General features: G+C 42.2%; 1 protein-coding gene across 1 annotated transcript in view; it reads right to left on the minus strand.

The window, feature by feature from the left end:
* Window positions 1-2,138: 2,138 nt before the first annotated feature.
* Window positions 2,139-18,398, minus strand: part of slc22a21 (solute carrier family 22 member 21) — a 40,873-nt gene continuing 24,613 nt past the window's right edge. Inside the window, exons 7-10 of the mRNA XM_056243086.1 lie at window positions 8,907-9,121; window positions 4,105-4,287; window positions 2,882-3,017; window positions 2,139-2,440 (exon numbers count right to left, since the gene is read on the minus strand). Of these exons, the coding sequence (XP_056099061.1) occupies window positions 2,365-2,440; window positions 2,882-3,017; window positions 4,105-4,287; window positions 8,907-9,121 (610 nt within the window). The 3' untranslated portion in view covers window positions 2,139-2,364. The remainder of the gene's footprint in view (window positions 2,441-2,881; window positions 3,018-4,104; window positions 4,288-8,906; window positions 9,122-18,398) is intronic.

Genomic DNA, 18,398 nt, shown 5'->3' on the forward strand with positions numbered 1-18,398 from the left:
TCCTGTGAGCGCCCTCATGTGGAGCCGGAGTCGTCCTGTGAGCGCCCTCACGTGGAGCACCCTCACGTGGAGCCGGAGTCGTCCTGTGAGCACCCTCATGTGGAGCCGGAGTCGTCCTGTGAGCGCCCTCACGTGGAGCCGGAGTCGTCCTGTGAGCACCCTCATGTGGAGCCGGAGTCGTCCTGTGAGCCCCCTCATGTGGAGCCGGAGTCGTCCTGTGAGCGCCGTCCTGAAGCCTGAGTCGTCCTGTGAGCGCCGTCCTGGAGCCGGAGTCGTCCTGTGAGCGCCCTCACGTGGAGCCGGAGTTGTCCTGTGAGCGCCCTCACGTGGAGCCGGAGTTGTCCTGTGAGCGCCGTCCTGAAGCCGGAGTCGTCCTGTGAGCGCCCTCACGTGGAGCCGGAGTCGTCCTGTGAGCGCCCTCACGTGGAGCACCCTCACGTGGAGCCGGAGTCGTCCTGTGAGCACCCTCATGTGGAGCCGGAGTCGTCCTGTGAGCCCCCTCACGTGGAGCCAGAGTCGTCCTGTGAGCGCCGTCCTGAAGCCGGAGTCGTCCTGTGAGCGCCGTCCTGGAGCCGGAGTCGTCCTGTGAGCGCCCTCACGTGGAGCCGGAGTTGTCCTGTGAGCGCCCTCACGTGGAGCCGGAGTTGTCCTGTGAGCGCCGTCCTGAAGCCGGAGTCGTCCTGTGAGCGCCCTCACGTGGAGCCGGAGTCGTCCTGTGAGCGCCCTCACGTGGAGCACCCTCACGTGGAGCCGGAGTCGTCCTGTGAGCACCCTCATGTGGAGCCGGAGTCGTCCTGTGAGCCCCCTCACGTGGAGCCGGAGTCGTCCTGTGAGCGCCGTCCTGAAGCCGGAGTCGTCCTGTGAGCGCCCTCACGTGGAGCCGGAGTCGTCCTGTGAGCGCCCTCACGTGGAGCCGGAGTCGTCCTGTGAGCGCCCTCACGTGGAGCCGGAGTCGTCCTGTGAGCGCCCTCACGTGGAGCCGGAGTCGTCCTGTGAGCGCCCTCACGTGGAGCCGGAGTCGTCCTGTGAGCGCCCTCACGTGGAGCCGGAGTCGTCCTGTGAGCGCCCTCACGTGGAACTGCAGCCAGTGCAGGAGCCGGACGTTTACTGGGAGTGGGAGTTCTCCCCATATTAGACATTCTCTGGCGTTACTGGTTCCGCCCGGACATACCATTCGCTGGGAGTTGCCCGGGGGAGGAAGAAACGTAAATGTCTTTATTTTTTTATTTCTTTAGTTGTATATTTATGGTATTTGAATACATTTTGCTTTCCTTATCTTTATTTACTATGTATCTCGATTTGATTTTGATTTACTTAAGGTTATATGTTGAATGTGTAGCTAAATTGTTTTCCCTCTTAATTTGTAATGGGCCCATCCTCTCTTTTATAAGCTGTTGCTTTGTTCATTTGAGCAGGTCAGTTTTAGTTTAGTTTTTTTAAAAAATTTTTTTACCTTATTTTCTGTTTGTTTATTTTATTTTTGTTGTAAGAAATGTATGAGTTTGTGAAGTTTTTTTTTTTTTTTGGTTCAAATAAAGACCCATTTTTCGTAATAAGCTTGTGTCCCTGACTCCTTGGTCCCTCACACTGCGTCATGCATCTCTTTGTGGATATTTACTACACACATCCGTGACACTAACGGTCTAGCAAGTTTCTCAAAGTTAAGAAGAAACGTTCTTCCAGTAACATTAATAAAACTTTCTTTCAAAGTCTTCTGGTCTTTAATAATGTTACCTCACAATCATTATACATTGCCCATTGAATGTTTTTTTTTTCTGAAGTGCTGGACCTTTTTTTAAATGTTTTTGTTTCACAATATTCAAAAGTTGCGTTCCCATAATCTTTGAAGAATTATAAAATGGAATGTTCCGTTAACATTCCATAACCAAGATTTTTTTTAAATGGCCGTTTAGTGAACATTCAGAAATAACATTTTCAAAAGTTAATGTAAACATTCACAAAACATTAGAATATATTTGTTAGCTGGGTGTCTGCATTACTCCCTGCTTGCAGACTAAAACATCTCTAACAGCCTAACAACTTTTAATTAACCCCAATAATGAAAAACATCAAAGTAAAAAAAAAAAATCACTCACACTCACACACAGAAAAAGAGAGCAAGAAATATGTTTGAAAAGTCATGTCAAAAGGTAAAATGTATTGTTACATACACACTGTATGTAGCCTTTATCACATTTCGGACCAAAGAACATTCCATAAATGAACCGTATCATATTTTTACAGAAATAGTTATTACAAATAGAGGCTCTATTCCAAAAATTATACAAAGTTTTGCCTTTTTTACAGTGGAAATCAGAAGTTAGTTTACAGAGCTTTTATAATCATTAATAATCCTTCGATCCATTATAAGCGTTCAGACTCGTACTCCTCTTCACATTTACTGTTGGTTGAGCTGCAAGTAGAAGGCCTTCTTTTACACCTGGAAAAAACACTATAATTATTTACAGTGCACAACAAAAGTGAGTTCATCCCTGTGCAATAACACACACATGTCAAATAATTGAAAATAACTTCTCAATAATTATCTTATTTCTTATTTAAATAAAATAAAAGACAATACAGAAAAAAACAGGCTCCAAAGTAGAACCTGATACATTATTGAGCACATCTGTGATTTACATTGCATGAACATGGTTATGAAATATTTGCGCTATGCATGTTGGACACACACACATTTAAAGGATGGAGAAATGTGCCCATGCTGCAGTTCTCACTAAACAACACTTAATTTCATTGTTCTGGGTGCCATAAAGTCTGCATGTGTTTTTATACAAGCAAATCTTCAGTGAATCAGACAGTAATGTAAAGTACTGCTAATGCTACAGCAAACAGCAGGGGGCGCTGCTCTCGCCTGGCTTACCAAACTGAAGTCTGCATCTGACTGATGGTCTCGGGTAAAGGAGATCCGAAACTCTCCGGGAGAAGGAGGTACAGCAAGCCGGAGAGGACATTCAGACTGCCGATTAAGATGTACGGCAGAGACTTGTAGAAGCCTCCTGTAGCAGAACAACACCAGATCCTGAACAAGGGCTTTTGATACGCATGTTTGAGAAGTTATGGACAATACACACATCATATATTTAGATTTTTAACTCTTTTACCGTCTTTTAAAATAGTACAGCATCTTCAAAATATCAAATTTTGTTAAAATAGATATACATATCGGTTTGGAATGACACAAGGGCGAGTAAAGGACAAATACATCATTTGTATAGAAACCTGGTTTTGAGAACAGATTGCCTGTGGGCCAAATTATTTTCTTCCTCAGTATTTTTGTCATTTTCCAGTACAGATATCTAAACATTCTTAAAGGATTAGTTCACCTCAAAATTAAAATTACCTGATAATTTACTCACCCCAATGCCATCCAAGATGTTCATGTCTTTCTTAAGTTTTTTGACTATTTTTCTCCACACAATGGACTTGTCTTCAACGGTAACCAAATTGTTAAAGTCCGAATCAATGCAGTTTCAAAGGGCTTTGAAGAGCTTCAAACGGCTCTGCACGACCCCAGCTGAGGAACAGGGTCTTATCTAGCGAAACCATCGCTCATTTTCTAAAAAAATGTTTTAAATGTATATACTTTTTAACCACAATTGTTGGTCTTGTGCTGGTCTGCGACGCGCAGGCATTACGTCATCACGCTGGAAAGGTCACGCTGGACGTAGGCGGAAGTACCGCCCCATTGTTTTAAACGTCAAAGATACGCACACGAAAGGACCATTTTAAACAATAAATGGACACAAAGACATAAATATGTCATTCAACATACAATAAAATTTGAACGATCCTCCTTCTTCACGCTTGTAAACAACGGGGCGGTGCTTCCGCCTACGTCCAGCGTGACCTTTCCAGCGTGATGACGTAATGCCTGGCGGGTCGCAGAGCTCTGTGAAGCTCTTCAAAGCCCTTTGAAACTGCATTGATTCAGACTTTAACAATTTGGTTACCGTTGAAGTCCATTGTGTGGAGAAAAATCCTGAAATATTTTCCTCAAAAAACGTAATTTCTTTTCCACTGAAGAAATCAAGATACACTTATTACATCGATGATTTCTGAGATGAGATAGGAGAGGTTATAGACCTAAGTAGATGAAGTATGGTGCAGAAAGGCTGCCCACTCTGGATGCCATGGAGCAGGTTCCCAAAGCCGTGCCCCTCACCACGGTGGGGTAAAGCTCGGCAGTCGCTGGGTACACGATCGAGAACGCTGCCGACAGACCGAACTTTCCCAGCATCACCAGAGCTATGGTAACATAACTCATATCTACAGGTTAAAAGAGACAAAACATAACATCCAAAGTTGACCAAATACTGCAAAAAAGGATGCTCTTCCTCAGTATTTCTGTCTTGTTTTCTAGTACAAATATCTCAACCTTCTTAAAACAAGATACTGTTACTTGAGAAGCAAAATGACTCAAGATATATTTTCTGAAAAATGTGCCAAAATCAAGTGAGTTTATGCTTAAAACGAGAACAAATATCTGCCAATGGGATTAGAAAAAACAAGATAATTTTTCTGGCCCCATTGGAAGATATTTTACTTCTTAACTTATTTTTTGATACATTTGCATTTCAGAAAATAAGACTTAATATGTGATTTTGCTTCTCAAGTAACTGATTGATTGATTGTTTATAGTTTAATGCTATGGCTATATTCATGGCAAGAACAAAGTTAAAAATGACAAGTAAAAAAAACTAAATTTATCATGATTTAAGAATGTTTAGATATTTGCACTAGAAAACAAGACAGAAATTCTGAGGAAGAACATCAAGGATCAAACACATCATTAGACAGTCATGCCAAAGTTTGTCAGAAAATCCAGCAAATGCTGACAATGAATTGTTTAACCCTCAGGGTGTGTTCTGGTCATTTTGACCCGGAGAGGATTTTCTTTTCCCCAAAAATGCTAGTTAATATTATGACATTGGACTTAAACTGACTTTACTCAACAAGGGTATAACTACTTACTCAAAAATTTTCCGGTTAAAAAATGACCAGCCTACAAAAATAGCTTATATATCGCTCGTTATGCTATATTATCACCAAATATTATCACGTAATATTTGATCGAGGTATGGATATGAATAGCTCACTTGAGCGGGCTGCTAGATGTGAATGTGCTTTCTCTAAAAGAGTCCTCCGATCTAGCAGACAACGCTCTGAGGTGGAGAGGTCCTGGAAGAAACCATATTCAGCTCGTATTCATTCTTTTCATCATGTGAATTACATGAACATTGAGAGGATGAGAGATCACGGTTATGGATATGTAGGGATGGGTACCGAGAACGGGTACCTCTCCTCCGAGGAGCAGGACACAGAGAAGCCGTGACCAGAGGAGGGTGAAGAAGGATTTGAGGGAGATCATTGAGACGAAGCATGCTGGTAAACAGCCGTGCTTTAGAGGGAAGTAACATCCCCCTGTTTCTGCTTCCCCTAATGTGTTGGGGTTCTGTTAAGCAGGTATTTGTGTCAGTGCATTGCATAAGGGTTGGCATTAGCGTCCTCAAGCAGGCTAAGGTTGAGGCTGCCTCCCCTGATAGTGGGTTCCTTAAGTAGGCGGCTCCCTTAGATAGTGAAGTGTAACTTCCTCTCCTTCTTTAGGGAATTATACCTTTGGGCTAAGTAGTGGAGAATCTTCACCCCTGAATCTTTTTAAAGAGGCTCCCTTATTCTGTTAAGCTGGCGGAGTGAACTTCTCCTTTGAGGTTTAGGAAGGTCTTCGTTCCCAGTTTTCAAGCTCCCTTATGGTAGCCGCCTCCATTGGGGGCTGCGGTTCACAACAAAAAGGGAAGAGCCATTGCAGTAAAGGTTGAAGCTGCCTCCCCCTATTGGTCAGTACCTTATTAGGTAGCTCTCTTATGTTCGTAAAGCTGTGGCTGCCTCCCCAAAGGTTGGGCTTTTAAGTAGGCGGCCCCTTAACAAGTCATTGTATTATACTAAGGTTGTAGCTGTCCCTTTGTGGATCCCTTGAGTAGACGGCTCCTTTAGGTCATGAAGTGTAGCTTCCTTCCCTAAAAAGGTAATTAGGAAGTTCCTTCACATGTATTTAATGTAGTATTGTAAAAAGCACTATATAAAAAATGGTGACTTGGCTTGACTTGAGTATCCTCACCCCTAGGGGTTTCCTTTAAGTAAGAAGATCCTTATTACCAACAAAGTGGTATCTTCCTCCCCCTAGTGTTGGGTCCTGTAAGTAGGAAGCTTCCTTGTGTTTACCAGGGTGTGGGCTTCCCCAAATGGTGTAAGCTTTATAGAAAGCCCCATCTAGGCTGGTAGAATGAGTTGCACCCTCACCATTATGGGTTCTAAGCAAGGTCCTTGTCACAGTTTTGAGCACTCGCGATCTCCCTTTTTGTGATATGCTGAAGATTCAAGGTTAGCCGCCTCCTCCTATAGGAGTCTTTTAACCAGGCCGCTACATGATGGTTATGAAGTCATAGCTACCTCCCCGAAAATCGTGGTCTCCTTAGTAGGAGGCTCCTTCATTTACCTAAATGAAACTGCCTCCCTATTTGGGCTCTTCTATAGGCAGTTTCCCTAGGATACAAGCTTTCGCAAATTCGCAAGGTCATAGCCGCCTCCCCTATAATGGGTTTTTAAGCAGACTTGTGTAAGCAACGAAGTAGAAACAGCCTCCCCCACTTGGGCAGTATCCTTGTGTGCGCCAGAGACCGATAATGTGGTTGAGCCTGGGCCTCCTCTTTGGGATCTGTAAGTAGGTTCTCTGCTACCACAAGAGAGCTCGAGATGATCCCCAGACTGCAGGGGCTGTGATGGAGTGTACCCTCCAAGTTGCTGGAATACCTTCTCTTGGGTCCTCCATGCTCTGTTCCGGCTCAGGCAGACTTTGGAGACTATAGCACGGCTAATACTCATCCCCATTTCTAGCCTAGTCTAAGTTGGGGATCACAGTCTTGGGTGAGTGTTGGACTCCCCTCACTCAGAGGGTCTATGTGCTGAGTCCTCAGCTCCTCGGAGAACCCATCTCTGGGCCCTGGTGAGAAGTGGTTATTGCCTTGAGCTTTGCTTTCCTTCTCACTGGTTGAGTGCTGGCCTTGCGAGATGCTGACTTTAGAGCCCCTTTCACACATCGCGTTGATCCCGGGAAATTGCCAGAACGCCTTCTGTGTGAACGCAAACACGACCCGGGATTGATGCCGGGATCGATGCCGGATTGGGGACCTAGTAACATTGGCGGGATCAGTCCCGGAACGCGCGCTGTGTGAACAAAAGCGGCAACCAATGCCGTGTCGTAATGATGACGCTGAAGTGAAGTGAAAGCAGGCTAGTGAAACGGTACGTAATGCGCTAGTTTATGATTGAATCAGAGAAAAAAATGCACAAGCGTGGTTTCTCCAGAGAGAGATCGCAGCTCATAAGCAAACTATACACGCTGCTGAGACATTACATGTCACATCGATGTCACGTGTCTTTACGGGATTTTTACGGGTTGTGTGTGAACGCACTGCACTCTCTGATTCTGGAAAATCACTGGCAGTGTGAATGAACCAAAATCGAACGATCCCGGGTCAAATCCCGGGTCGCTTTATCCGTGTATTTTCCGGAATCTCTGTGTGAAAGGGGCTTAGATCAGACGGGGTGGAGCATTTTAGGGGTTGAGTGGTGTTTAGGGGTTGAACCAGATCACCTTACATGTATTTAAGGAATGCCGTCCCCCTAGTGGCGTATTTCTAAGTAGGCAGTTTCCTTATGTTTCATGATGCATTGCTGCCTCCCAACAGGTTGAGTTTACAAGCAGACGGCCCTTCATGAGTCAACATTAAGGGTGAAGCTTGCTCCACCCTGATAGCGGGTCCCTTAAGTAGACAACTCCCTTAGGTCAAGAGTGACATGAGGTCATGAGGCGAGGAAACTAGTGTTTTCTTGTGCCAGTATTCCCTTAGAGATAATGTCTGGCGTAATGTCAGGTTGACCTTACCAGACCTTGAGCTCCATTCTTCTTAGGGCTTGGAGCTTGTGTGGTGGGAATAGTGTTACTGACAGTTATAAGCTGTTTTCCTCATGGGGACCAAATAATTTCCCCACTAGGACAAGGATTTCAGATATTGTCATCCTTGTGGGGAAATTTTGTTCCCATAACATAGGGTTTTCCAGGACCACACACACACACACACACACACACACACACACATACACACACACACACACACATACACACACACACACACACACACACACACACACACACACACACACACACACACATACATAAATACTCGGTTTAGCTATCTTTGTGGGGATTCCCCATAGGCATAATGATCTTTATACTGTACAAACTGTATTTTCTATCCCCTAACACTATCCCTAAACCTGTCCATCACAGAAAACTTTCTGCAATTCTACATTTTCAAAAAAGAAAACATAATTTAGTCCCTCGTGGGGACTGCTGGTTGGATCCAACAATGTAATATAAACTTGTACACACACTCACACTCACACACACACACACACACACACATGCACCCACGCACGCACGCACACACGCACGCGCACACACACACACACACACACACACACACACACACACACACACACACACACACACACACACTTTATCGTCAGATCAATGAGGCCAACGATCAATCAGTTCCAAAAAGAAACACCAAAACTGTCCTAATTGAAACAAGCTGACAAAAAGATGTAATATTTGGTGATAATATAGCATAACTAGATATTTATAAGCTATTTTTAAAAGGCCGGTCATTTTTGACTGAGAAAACAAAAAGCGTTACATGATTTTCAACACAGCATAAGGGTTAAACACAATCAAAAGGTAACACTAAACCTTCTATTCAATATTTCTGCTGAAACTGATGTTTTAATGAATATCTTGCATACCAGATTACAGTTAAATTTCTCACGTTGTGGTATGAGGTGAATGAAGAGAAGAAGCAGTCCTCCGAGTGACAGGGTGGAGGACAAGCAGAGGCGGCGTGGCAGGCGGCGGAGCATCAGCCAGGCCATGAGGAGCGCCGGCACCTCCACCACTGCCGACAAGAAGCAGTTCAGGAAGATGTTTCCATGTAGACTGGACGTGTTCAGAGACAAGGCACAGTATCCAATCGAAACGGCAAACCTAACAGGAGAGAGTGAGCGAGTGAGCGGCAGGTCCATTCACATGATATAATATTCACTTTAAAATATGATACTGCTTTTTACGAGTTCCTTTGCCCATATAATCTTTAAGCTGATAAGGTTGAGCGTATTTGGCTTGCAGTGGAGGGGCTCGAGGAAGCAGCTTCAACTCGAGCTTAGATCTTAGATAAACCCCCAGTGGGACTACTGATGCTTGGAGGAGGAGTACGGTAACAAGATGCCTAAAGTATGCAGGTGGAGCTGGGGAGGTGGAGGGACGCCAGAACAGCTGATGCCGGAGCGAGGTGAGCGGCTGCTTTGGCGGTTAATTGAAAGATAAGATGGGTTCACTCCTCCCGAAATTACGTTGTGAACCGCAATTATATAAATGGTTGTGTTTTTTTTTTTTAAGTATTTGATTCCCGCATGACTAAAAACCAACTCATAACCAACAAAATGCTGATCATAGAAAAGTCAGCACAAACATCTCAGTCTTACCACAAAACAAATACTGGAAGACCTTTACATCTTTAAATACAAAACACATTTGGGACCAAGAGTGTGAGACCACATCAAAATCTCTAAATTAGTTTGAACCCAGTAATAACGTTCTTTTAACAATAAAATGCTATGATTTAAGTTTCTGCCATATTTCTAATCAAACAAGCAAATATATGACATTAATCGTGTGACTCTTTGTACAAATGCTCTGCTGTGGAACATAGAAAAGAGACACAACAAATACTGAGACATTCACAAAAAGTCAAGCTTTTCACATAATTGTTAACTCTACATTTGCATTGTTATGTACACTAAAAAGGTTCTATATTTAGTAGTGGCCAAAAGTGATGTCCGGCCTAGGAAAATTTACATTTCAAATATTATAAAAAATTTGTAAAACATTTTTGTAAGCATATTGCATACTTGTGCTTGGAGTCGATTGTTTTATTCCTGATAATAACGCAATGAAACATGCCAAATTATGCTGACATAATTTTTGGCCATAAATTATGAACACATGCAAAAACAAGAGAGAACCAACTAAATATTAGTAATTGATCATGTTGTTGTCAATGTTTGCTTTTTCCTGTCAGCTTTTTGTTTTTCTGTGTATTTTGTTTGGCATACCGTAATAAAATAAAACCTGTAGTTGTAGTTTGTATTTTTTTTGCCAAATAATTTTGTCAAATAAACACCTTAACCAAGTTTAGTGTTTTGGTCTTCCCTTGTATTTAAAATATCTCAAAAATATAAAATATTTTCCTCATATTTTGATGGTTTAATGAACTTGTAGGGTCATTTAAACACATCTCCCTCCAGACATGACTTTAGTACACTGCTGTAGAACCTTCCTCATATAACGAACCTTCATGGGATCATTTTATGGATTTAGTATAATTTTTTTCAATTAGTTTTTTATTTCGATTATATTTTAAACAGCTTGTAAACATACTTTATCACTAGATACAATTTGAAATAACCTTTTAAGCATGAAAGCATTAATTTGAGACATTTCTCCTTTTGTTATAAAGCATTGTCAAGCTACTGGTTTGTGCTCATAACTTCCCAGCTTGATTGGGATTAACACATTAACAAGGAGATTTCGAACTGGATTTCACTCTTCTTTTATTCCAACATTCATTTGTAAAAGGTAATGAAAAGTGAAAAACCTTTAAACAGAAACAAAATACTTTTGTAAATAAATGCTTTTTAGACAAGAATTACTGTTACAGTAGTTCTCATCAGATGTAAATCACACAGTCTTTACTCAACGCTGTCATAAATTTCAGCTTAATACAAAAGCAGTATATAAAATGTCATATTAAACAATTATTATAAATGTTTAAAGATTTTACAGATTAAAATGCAACTTTGACATTTTAAATTTACCAAAGAACATTCCACAATAACTGAGCTAAAACAACATTAAAGTGAATACAAACAAGGGTGCAATAAATTCTCATAACTAACATTTGCTGTGCTATTGCTCAGTAAACAGTTCAAAGGCCACAAACAATCAGTGCTTAAAATACAAGTTTCCGCGCTAGATGTAAACAGTTCCGTTCATATAAGAAAGTAGGTCATGATCTGTAGCAGCTCATCATGTAATAACTGCACATAATGTAATAAGTATTACATTGTAATTGTAATAAAATGTTCATAATGTAATAATTTTATCAAAACAAATAAAACCTTAAGCTCATAATGTTTTAACAATTTTACATTATGAGAAATTTATTACATTATAAACTCACCAAAACCATGTAATATTTTCATAATTGTAATAGCTTTTAAAATGAAATAAAATTAGTATTCCCTTACAGTACATTTTTAAAAATCTAAATCCAGTCTTAACCTGCCAACAAAATCCACCAGAATAGTACTATTATTATTATTATCACTACTACTTCTTGTATACACACTGTTAAATGACAAACAGTGTGTTGTGAAGAAAACCCCACAGTATCAATATAGCAATGATGTGTGTGTGTGTGTGTGTGTGCGTGAGAGATTGTGTGAGTGTGTGTGTGTGTGTGTGTGTGTGTGTGTGTGTGTGTGTGTGTGCGCGTAAGAGAGAGAGAGAGAGTGAGAGTAATTGTGTGTGTGTGTGTGTGTGCACGTGAGAGATGGTGTGTGTGTGTGCGCGCGCGTGTGTGTGTGTGTAATATGTGTGTGTGTGTGTGTGTGTGTGTGTGTGAGAGACTGTGTGTGTGTGTGTGTCTGTGTGTACGTGTGTGTGTGTGTGCGCGTGTGTGTGTGTGTGCGCGCGTAAGAGAGAGAGAGAGAGAGAGAGAGAGTGAGTGTGTGTGGGTGCGTGTGTGTGTGTGTGTGTGCGTGAGAGATACTGTGTATGTGTGTGTGTGTGAGCGCGCATGTGTGTGTGTGTGTGTGAGAGTGTGTGTGTGTGTGCGTGTGTGTGTGTGTGTGTGTGATAAAACATGCTATCTGCTTCAGCCAACGGCAGCACAGAGCACAAGTTAAGCAAACATTTCTTCACTTTAATATAAGTTACAGCAAAACAAAGCCTGATTGTACATCAGAGTGCATGTTGAAAAATATAGTACAACTAACAATCTAACTAACTCTAACAAACACCTCCCTGCTAAAACGGTTTGTTTTTGTGATGTAAAAAAGAAGAAAGATAAAACCTGAACTTCTGCACCTTTAATCAACTACTACTACTAGTTGTAGTATCAGTAATCTGGTGGATTTTGTAGGAGGTTTAAAACTGGATTTAGATTTTTAAAATGTACTGTAAAGGAATATAAATGCTTTGTTTATTAATAATAACAACAATAATAATAATGATATTATAATAATTGCATGAATATTTAAATCTGTTACATTATGGAGACTTGATATAGTTTTTTTAATGTACTGTAATGCAATACTAATATTTTTATGTTTTTGGTGAGTTTATAATGTAATAAATTTCTCATAATGTAAAAAATGTTATTGCATTATGAGCTTAAGATTTTAGTATTTAATTATGAACATTTTATCACAAAATAATGTAATACTTATTACATTATGTGCAGTTTTTATATTATGTGCAGTTATTACATGCTCCGTGATTGACTAGGCCACCGCCAACATCTTAATATCGGTAAACATCCTTTGTTCACTAAAATAAAATATTAATAAACTCCTCACCGGCTGCCGCTCCAGAATCTGAGGATGCGTTAGGTAATTAAAGAGCATATTGCAGGTAAAACAAAATCTAAATTATTATATAACCTTGTATGAAAATACCATATGAAAAGTTAATGCAGGATTTAAAATGTTTTAAAACAACATAAGGGCACTAATTTAGTAGATAAAGTGCGCGTTTCTTGGACTGCTCGTAAAAACGGCTTTTTTTTTTCAACATCGCGTCATTTTACGTCCCGCTAGGGAGCCTCAGCCTCGGCTCAGTGCAGAGTAGGCTTCAGTGAGAGCGGCCGTGAGTCAGTGTGTTTTCGGTAGTTTTTGTATTTTAATTTATCATCGTCATGGTAAATTATTGTTTGTGGAGGTTGCAAAAACTCCGGCCTGTCAGGACATCGAGTCCACAGGTTTCCATAACAAGAAAAAGGACGGTGCTGTATATCTTTCGTGCCTGGTGCGGTGTGTGCCGGTGAAGAGACGGGATTTCTCTTCCGCATCGGCTTCGAGAACCGCGGTCGTGTGTAGCGTTCACTTCAGATCGTGTGTAGCGTTCACTTCAGATCGTGTGTAGCGTTCACTTCAGATCGTGTGTAGTGTTCACTTCAGATCGTGTGTAGCGTTCACTTCAGATCGTGTGTAGCGTTCACTTCAGATCGTGTGTAGTGTTCACTTCAGATCGTGTGTAGCGTTCACTTCAGATCGTGTGTAGTGTTCACTTCAGATCGTGTGTAGCGTTCACTTCAGATCGTGTGTAGCGTTCACTTCAGATCGTGTGTAGCGTTCACTTCAGATCGTGTGTAGCGTTCACTTCAGATCGTGTGTAGCGTTCACTTCAGATCGTGTGTAGCGTTCACTTCAGATCGTGTGTAGTGTTCACTTCAGATCGTGTGTAGCGTTCACTTCAGATCGTGTGTAGCGTTCACTTCAGATCGTGTGTAGCGTTCACTTCAGATCGTGTGTAGCGTTCACTTCAGATCGTGTGTAGCGTTCACTTCAGATCGTGTGTAGCGTTCACTTCAGATCGTGTGTAGTGTTCACTTCAGGTCGTGTGTAGCGTTCACTTCAGATCGTGTGTAGCGTTCACTTCAGATCGTGTGTAGCGTTCACTTCAGATCGTGTGTAGCGTTCACTTCAGATTGTGTGTAGCGTTCACTTCAGGTCGTGTGTAGCGTTCACTTCAGATCGTGTGTAGCGTTCACTTCAGATCGTGTGTAGCGTTCACTTCAGATCGTGTGTAGCGTTCACTTCAGATCGTGTGTAGCGTTCACTTCAGATCGTGTGTAGCGTTCACTTCAGATCGTGTGTAGCGTTCACTTCAGATCGTGTGTAGCGTTCACTTCAGATCGTGTGTAGTGTTCACTTCAGATCGTGTGTAGCGTTCACTTCAGATCGTGTGTAGCGTTCACTTCAGATCGTGTGTAGCGTTCACTTCAGATCGTGTGTAGCGTTCACTTCAGATCGTGTGTAGTGTTCACTTCAGATCGTGTGTAGCGTTCACTTCAGATCGTGTGTAGTGTTCACTTCAGATCGTGTGTAGCGTTCACTTCAGATCGTGTGTAGCGTTCACTTCAGATCGTGTGTAGCGTTCACTTCAGATCGTGTGTAGCGTTCACTTCAGATCGTGTGTAGTGTTCACTTCAGATCGTGTGTAGCGTTCACTTCAGATCGTGTGTAGTGTTCACTTCAGATCGTGTGTAGTGTTCACTTCAGATCGTGTGTAGCGTTCACTTCAGATCGTGTGTAGCGTTCACTTCAGATCGTGTGTAGCGTTCACTTCAGATCGTGTGTAGCGTTCACTTCAGATCGTGTGTAGCGTTCACTTCAGATCGTGTGTAGCGTTCACTTCAGATCGTGTGTAGTGTTCACTTCAGATCGTGTGTAGCGTTCACTTCAGATCGTGTGTAGCGTTCACTTCAGATCGTGTGTAGTGTTCACTTCAGATCGTGTGTAGCGTTCACTTCAGATCGTGTGTAGCGTTCACTTCAGATCGTGTGTAGCGTTCACTTCAGATCGTGTGTAGCGTTCACTTCAGATCGTGTGTAGTGTTCACTTCAGATCGTGTGTAGCGTTCACTTCAGATCGTGTGTAGCGTTCACTTCAGATCGTGTGTAGCGTTCACTTCAGATCGTGTGTAGCGTTCACTTCAGATCGTGTGTAGCGTTCACTTCAGATCGTGTGTAGCGTTCACTTCAGATCGTGTGTAGCGTTCACTTCAGATCGTGTGTAGCGTTCACTTCAGATCGTGTGTAGCGTTCACTTCAGATCGTGTGTAGCGTTCACTTCAGATCGTGTGTAGCGTTCACTTCAGATCGTGTGTAGTGTTCACTTCAGATCGTGTGTAGCGTTCACTTCAGATCGTGTGTAGCGTTCACTTCAGATCGTGTGTAGCGTTCACTTCAGATCGTGTGTAGTGTTCACTTCAGATCGTGTGTAGCGTTCACTTCAGATCGTGTGTAGCGTTCACTTCAGATCGGAGGATTATCATCTCGGCGATATGATGGAGTTCAACATATGGGATGCCGAAGCAAGAATATTGATCGTCTTATACTGTACCAATTGCATCAAATAGAGTTATATAGGTAGTCATGCCCTAAATAGAGGCAACTTGTGATTGAAAAACAAAATTACTAGGTTGTTTAAATATTCAAATCTTTAATTTTCTGTTTATGTTATAACCCAGGTGAAAAATATGTATTAAAAATATACTTGAGTATGTTTTTAGTACAATACAAATATACTCAAGTATAGTTTTTATACATTTAATAGTATACATCTACCCTAAACATACTAATGTCTGCTGGCCTGATATACGATGGTAATAATCTGTCCAATATTGTGAGCACAGTGTATATCGTTAGCGAACGTGTATCTATAAGCACGTCTCTCACGAAGACACCTGTCCTGTTCTCCACTGGTTCTCCTCACACCACAACTCAATGTGTCTCTGACCGTTCTGTCTGACATTAGTCCTGCTCTCTTGGCAGCATAGCAGGCTCATAATTGTATGGCTGTGTGGTCCGACTCCGTCATACGAGTAAGTACTTCCTCAGCGTCCGAAATGTCATTGCGATCCATTGTTTTCCTGTTGTCTGAATCGACCGCTCTCCCGCCCGTTACGTCACGCCCATTTTCAGACGCGGAAGTAAAATTTTCTCACAAAAACGACTCCAGAAGCGTATGTAGTGTATTTATAAGTATATTTTAAAGAAAGTCTAGTTCCTACATTATTTTTCTATACATTGACTCGTTGGGTCCTCTAACCTGCAATATGCCCTTTAACCAGGCTATTCCAGTTTGACTTGATGCCTCCCACTGGATCTTCCTGAGGTACACTAGGCAATCTCAATGCTTTGAGGCATTGGTTGTCACCGGCTAGACAGGTTGGGATAATAGATACAAGTGAACTACCCAGTTGAGAAACAAACAGGAGGACAACCCGTCATCTGACATCGATGTGAAGTACTTGGGTTGTTCTCCTTGGGTCCCATGGACACTGGGTAGTTTGCCGTCGCTTTCAAGGGCTTTGTGATAGGAACACGATAACTTGGGAAGGTTCAGACATTGACATCTCTTACTATTCCTTTGCTGTCTGGATTAGCACTAATTACTCTGCTAAGCTTAAATTCCCCCCTAAATGCATTTTGATCTGCTATCCAGACAACGTTCCTGTAAATGCAACGCCACTTGCTTATTAAGAACAAGTTAGGACCTGCAAGCTCTGGCTCCAGACTTTATCCTCAACGACTGCATTGCTTGGAGACATTTGAAAGGGTACAAAAAATGTCTTTACATCACCACCGCTTGCCCTAACAATAGTGCATTGGGTGTCCTGTACTGGATATGATCTTCCTGGGTTTGTACCCAGGCATCGATTGCCATTCGTTAGCGAGATTGGCTGCAATTTCGGATTTTACTCTTGACATTGTGCACTGCATCTTCCTCAGCTCCATTCCTATGTGGAGAATCGGCTGGATGGATTTTCCAAATCCACTCCGTTCCATTTATTGCAGGATTTTCCTTTAGACCAGACTTGTCCATGTCCTCAATGAATTTGTACAGTTCCATTTAAACCAGTTTTGCTCCAATTAAATTGGTATATAGATCTGAATAGATCTTCCTGGGATAGCCCCTGGCTACAGCAAATCTTTAAACTGCCATTAAAAAGCTTTCGGTTGATTGTTAGCCAGTTCTGCATGAATTGCTCTACTCGACATACAGCAAAAAATCGACACCCCAGACCTTCAGTGATATTCTTTTCTTGACGTCATCTTTCACATAGTAGGGTTCAAAGAGATCTAGGGCCAGATTTACTAATCAGGGCAAATTGGCGTGAGAGCGCAATTCTACAAATGCGCCGATGAGAGTGACAAGTTTTGCACGTGATCTACTGCTGACGCGCAAATTTAAGAACACAGACGGAGTCCAATAATTTACATAATGACCAACGCAATCTACCAAGAGCAGTGCAAATTAGCATTGGGACCACGGATAACGCAGGTGAAAATGCAGACTGTGAAATCCCAGCTAAAGAAGCCACAGTACGTTGGAAAAAACCAGAGGACAAAAAATGAAGGGTTGCAAGAAGTTTTGATGCACCCGGTATTGCATGACTCCTTGTAGTTGAGGGTTCCAAGTCGTCTTTTATTTCCTGCAGCAAATTAAAAATAACATGGCTTGGCAAACGATATGTTCGGATAACGTCTTCCTCTGGCATTCTAAAGAAATTAATACTAGTGGAAAATATTTTCTCCCTTCTACCACGCTCTCTCTGTTCTCTGCAGTGTCTCCTCCAAGCAGCAACAATTGCAGCCATGTCGCAAAATGGATTAAGATGTTGCGTGATTCGTTTAAATACTCTCCTCCCATAAATTTTGCGTCTGAAAGGGAAACTCCTACAAACGCACATGGAATAAGGTCAGCAGCAAAAACAACTCAGTCCACGCCTCTTCAGCGCTAATTTTGCACTGCGTGTCTTTAGTAAAACAGTAGCTTTTTAACGCCAAAAGAGGGTTTGCGCTGATGAAGCTGTTAGTAAATCTGGCCCCTACTGTTGTAAACTCAAAAGGTGCAGCAGGCTGCGATCTCTCTGGTGGCAAATCACCCATCACTTGCTGACATTTCTTTGCTTTTTCTACACTAAACACAACTTTCGACAACCCTTCTGGGCTATTCTCCTGCCTGTAATGACCCAGGCTTTTCTAATCCTAAGCAGAGTTTCTGTCAATCCCTTGTGGCTTTCTCCATGTGATTTTCGGACTAGCAGTGTGGACACCCAGACTCTGTAGGGTCGGGATCGGGATGACAACTTGTTCTTCTTTGCTGATAAGACCTGCACTCTGCCACCGCAAACCAACAGCCCATAATCTGCATCCTTATAGACTACCAGCCTTTCTCTGGTGGTGTTTGGGAAGGTTATACCTTCTTGCGCAGCAAATAAATAAAATAAATAAAATGGCTCGCAGGGCATCTTCTCTTTCTCTCACCGAGATGGTTCCTCCTGAAGAGACTGCCTCCCACTTTGGGTTGTTTAGGGTCCTAGTCCTGCCAAGGAACTTTTTTGCTGCTCTCCAAACCCACGCTACTATTTTGAGTAGTTGGGTCAGATCACTGAAATGCTCCATATTACACAT

Source organism: Rhinichthys klamathensis, unplaced genomic scaffold (assembly GCF_029890125.1).
Source record: "Rhinichthys klamathensis goyatoka isolate OS25496 unplaced genomic scaffold, OSU_Roscu_1.1 h1tg000776l_1, whole genome shotgun sequence".
Taxonomy (NCBI): domain Eukaryota; kingdom Metazoa; phylum Chordata; class Actinopteri; order Cypriniformes; family Leuciscidae; genus Rhinichthys; species Rhinichthys klamathensis.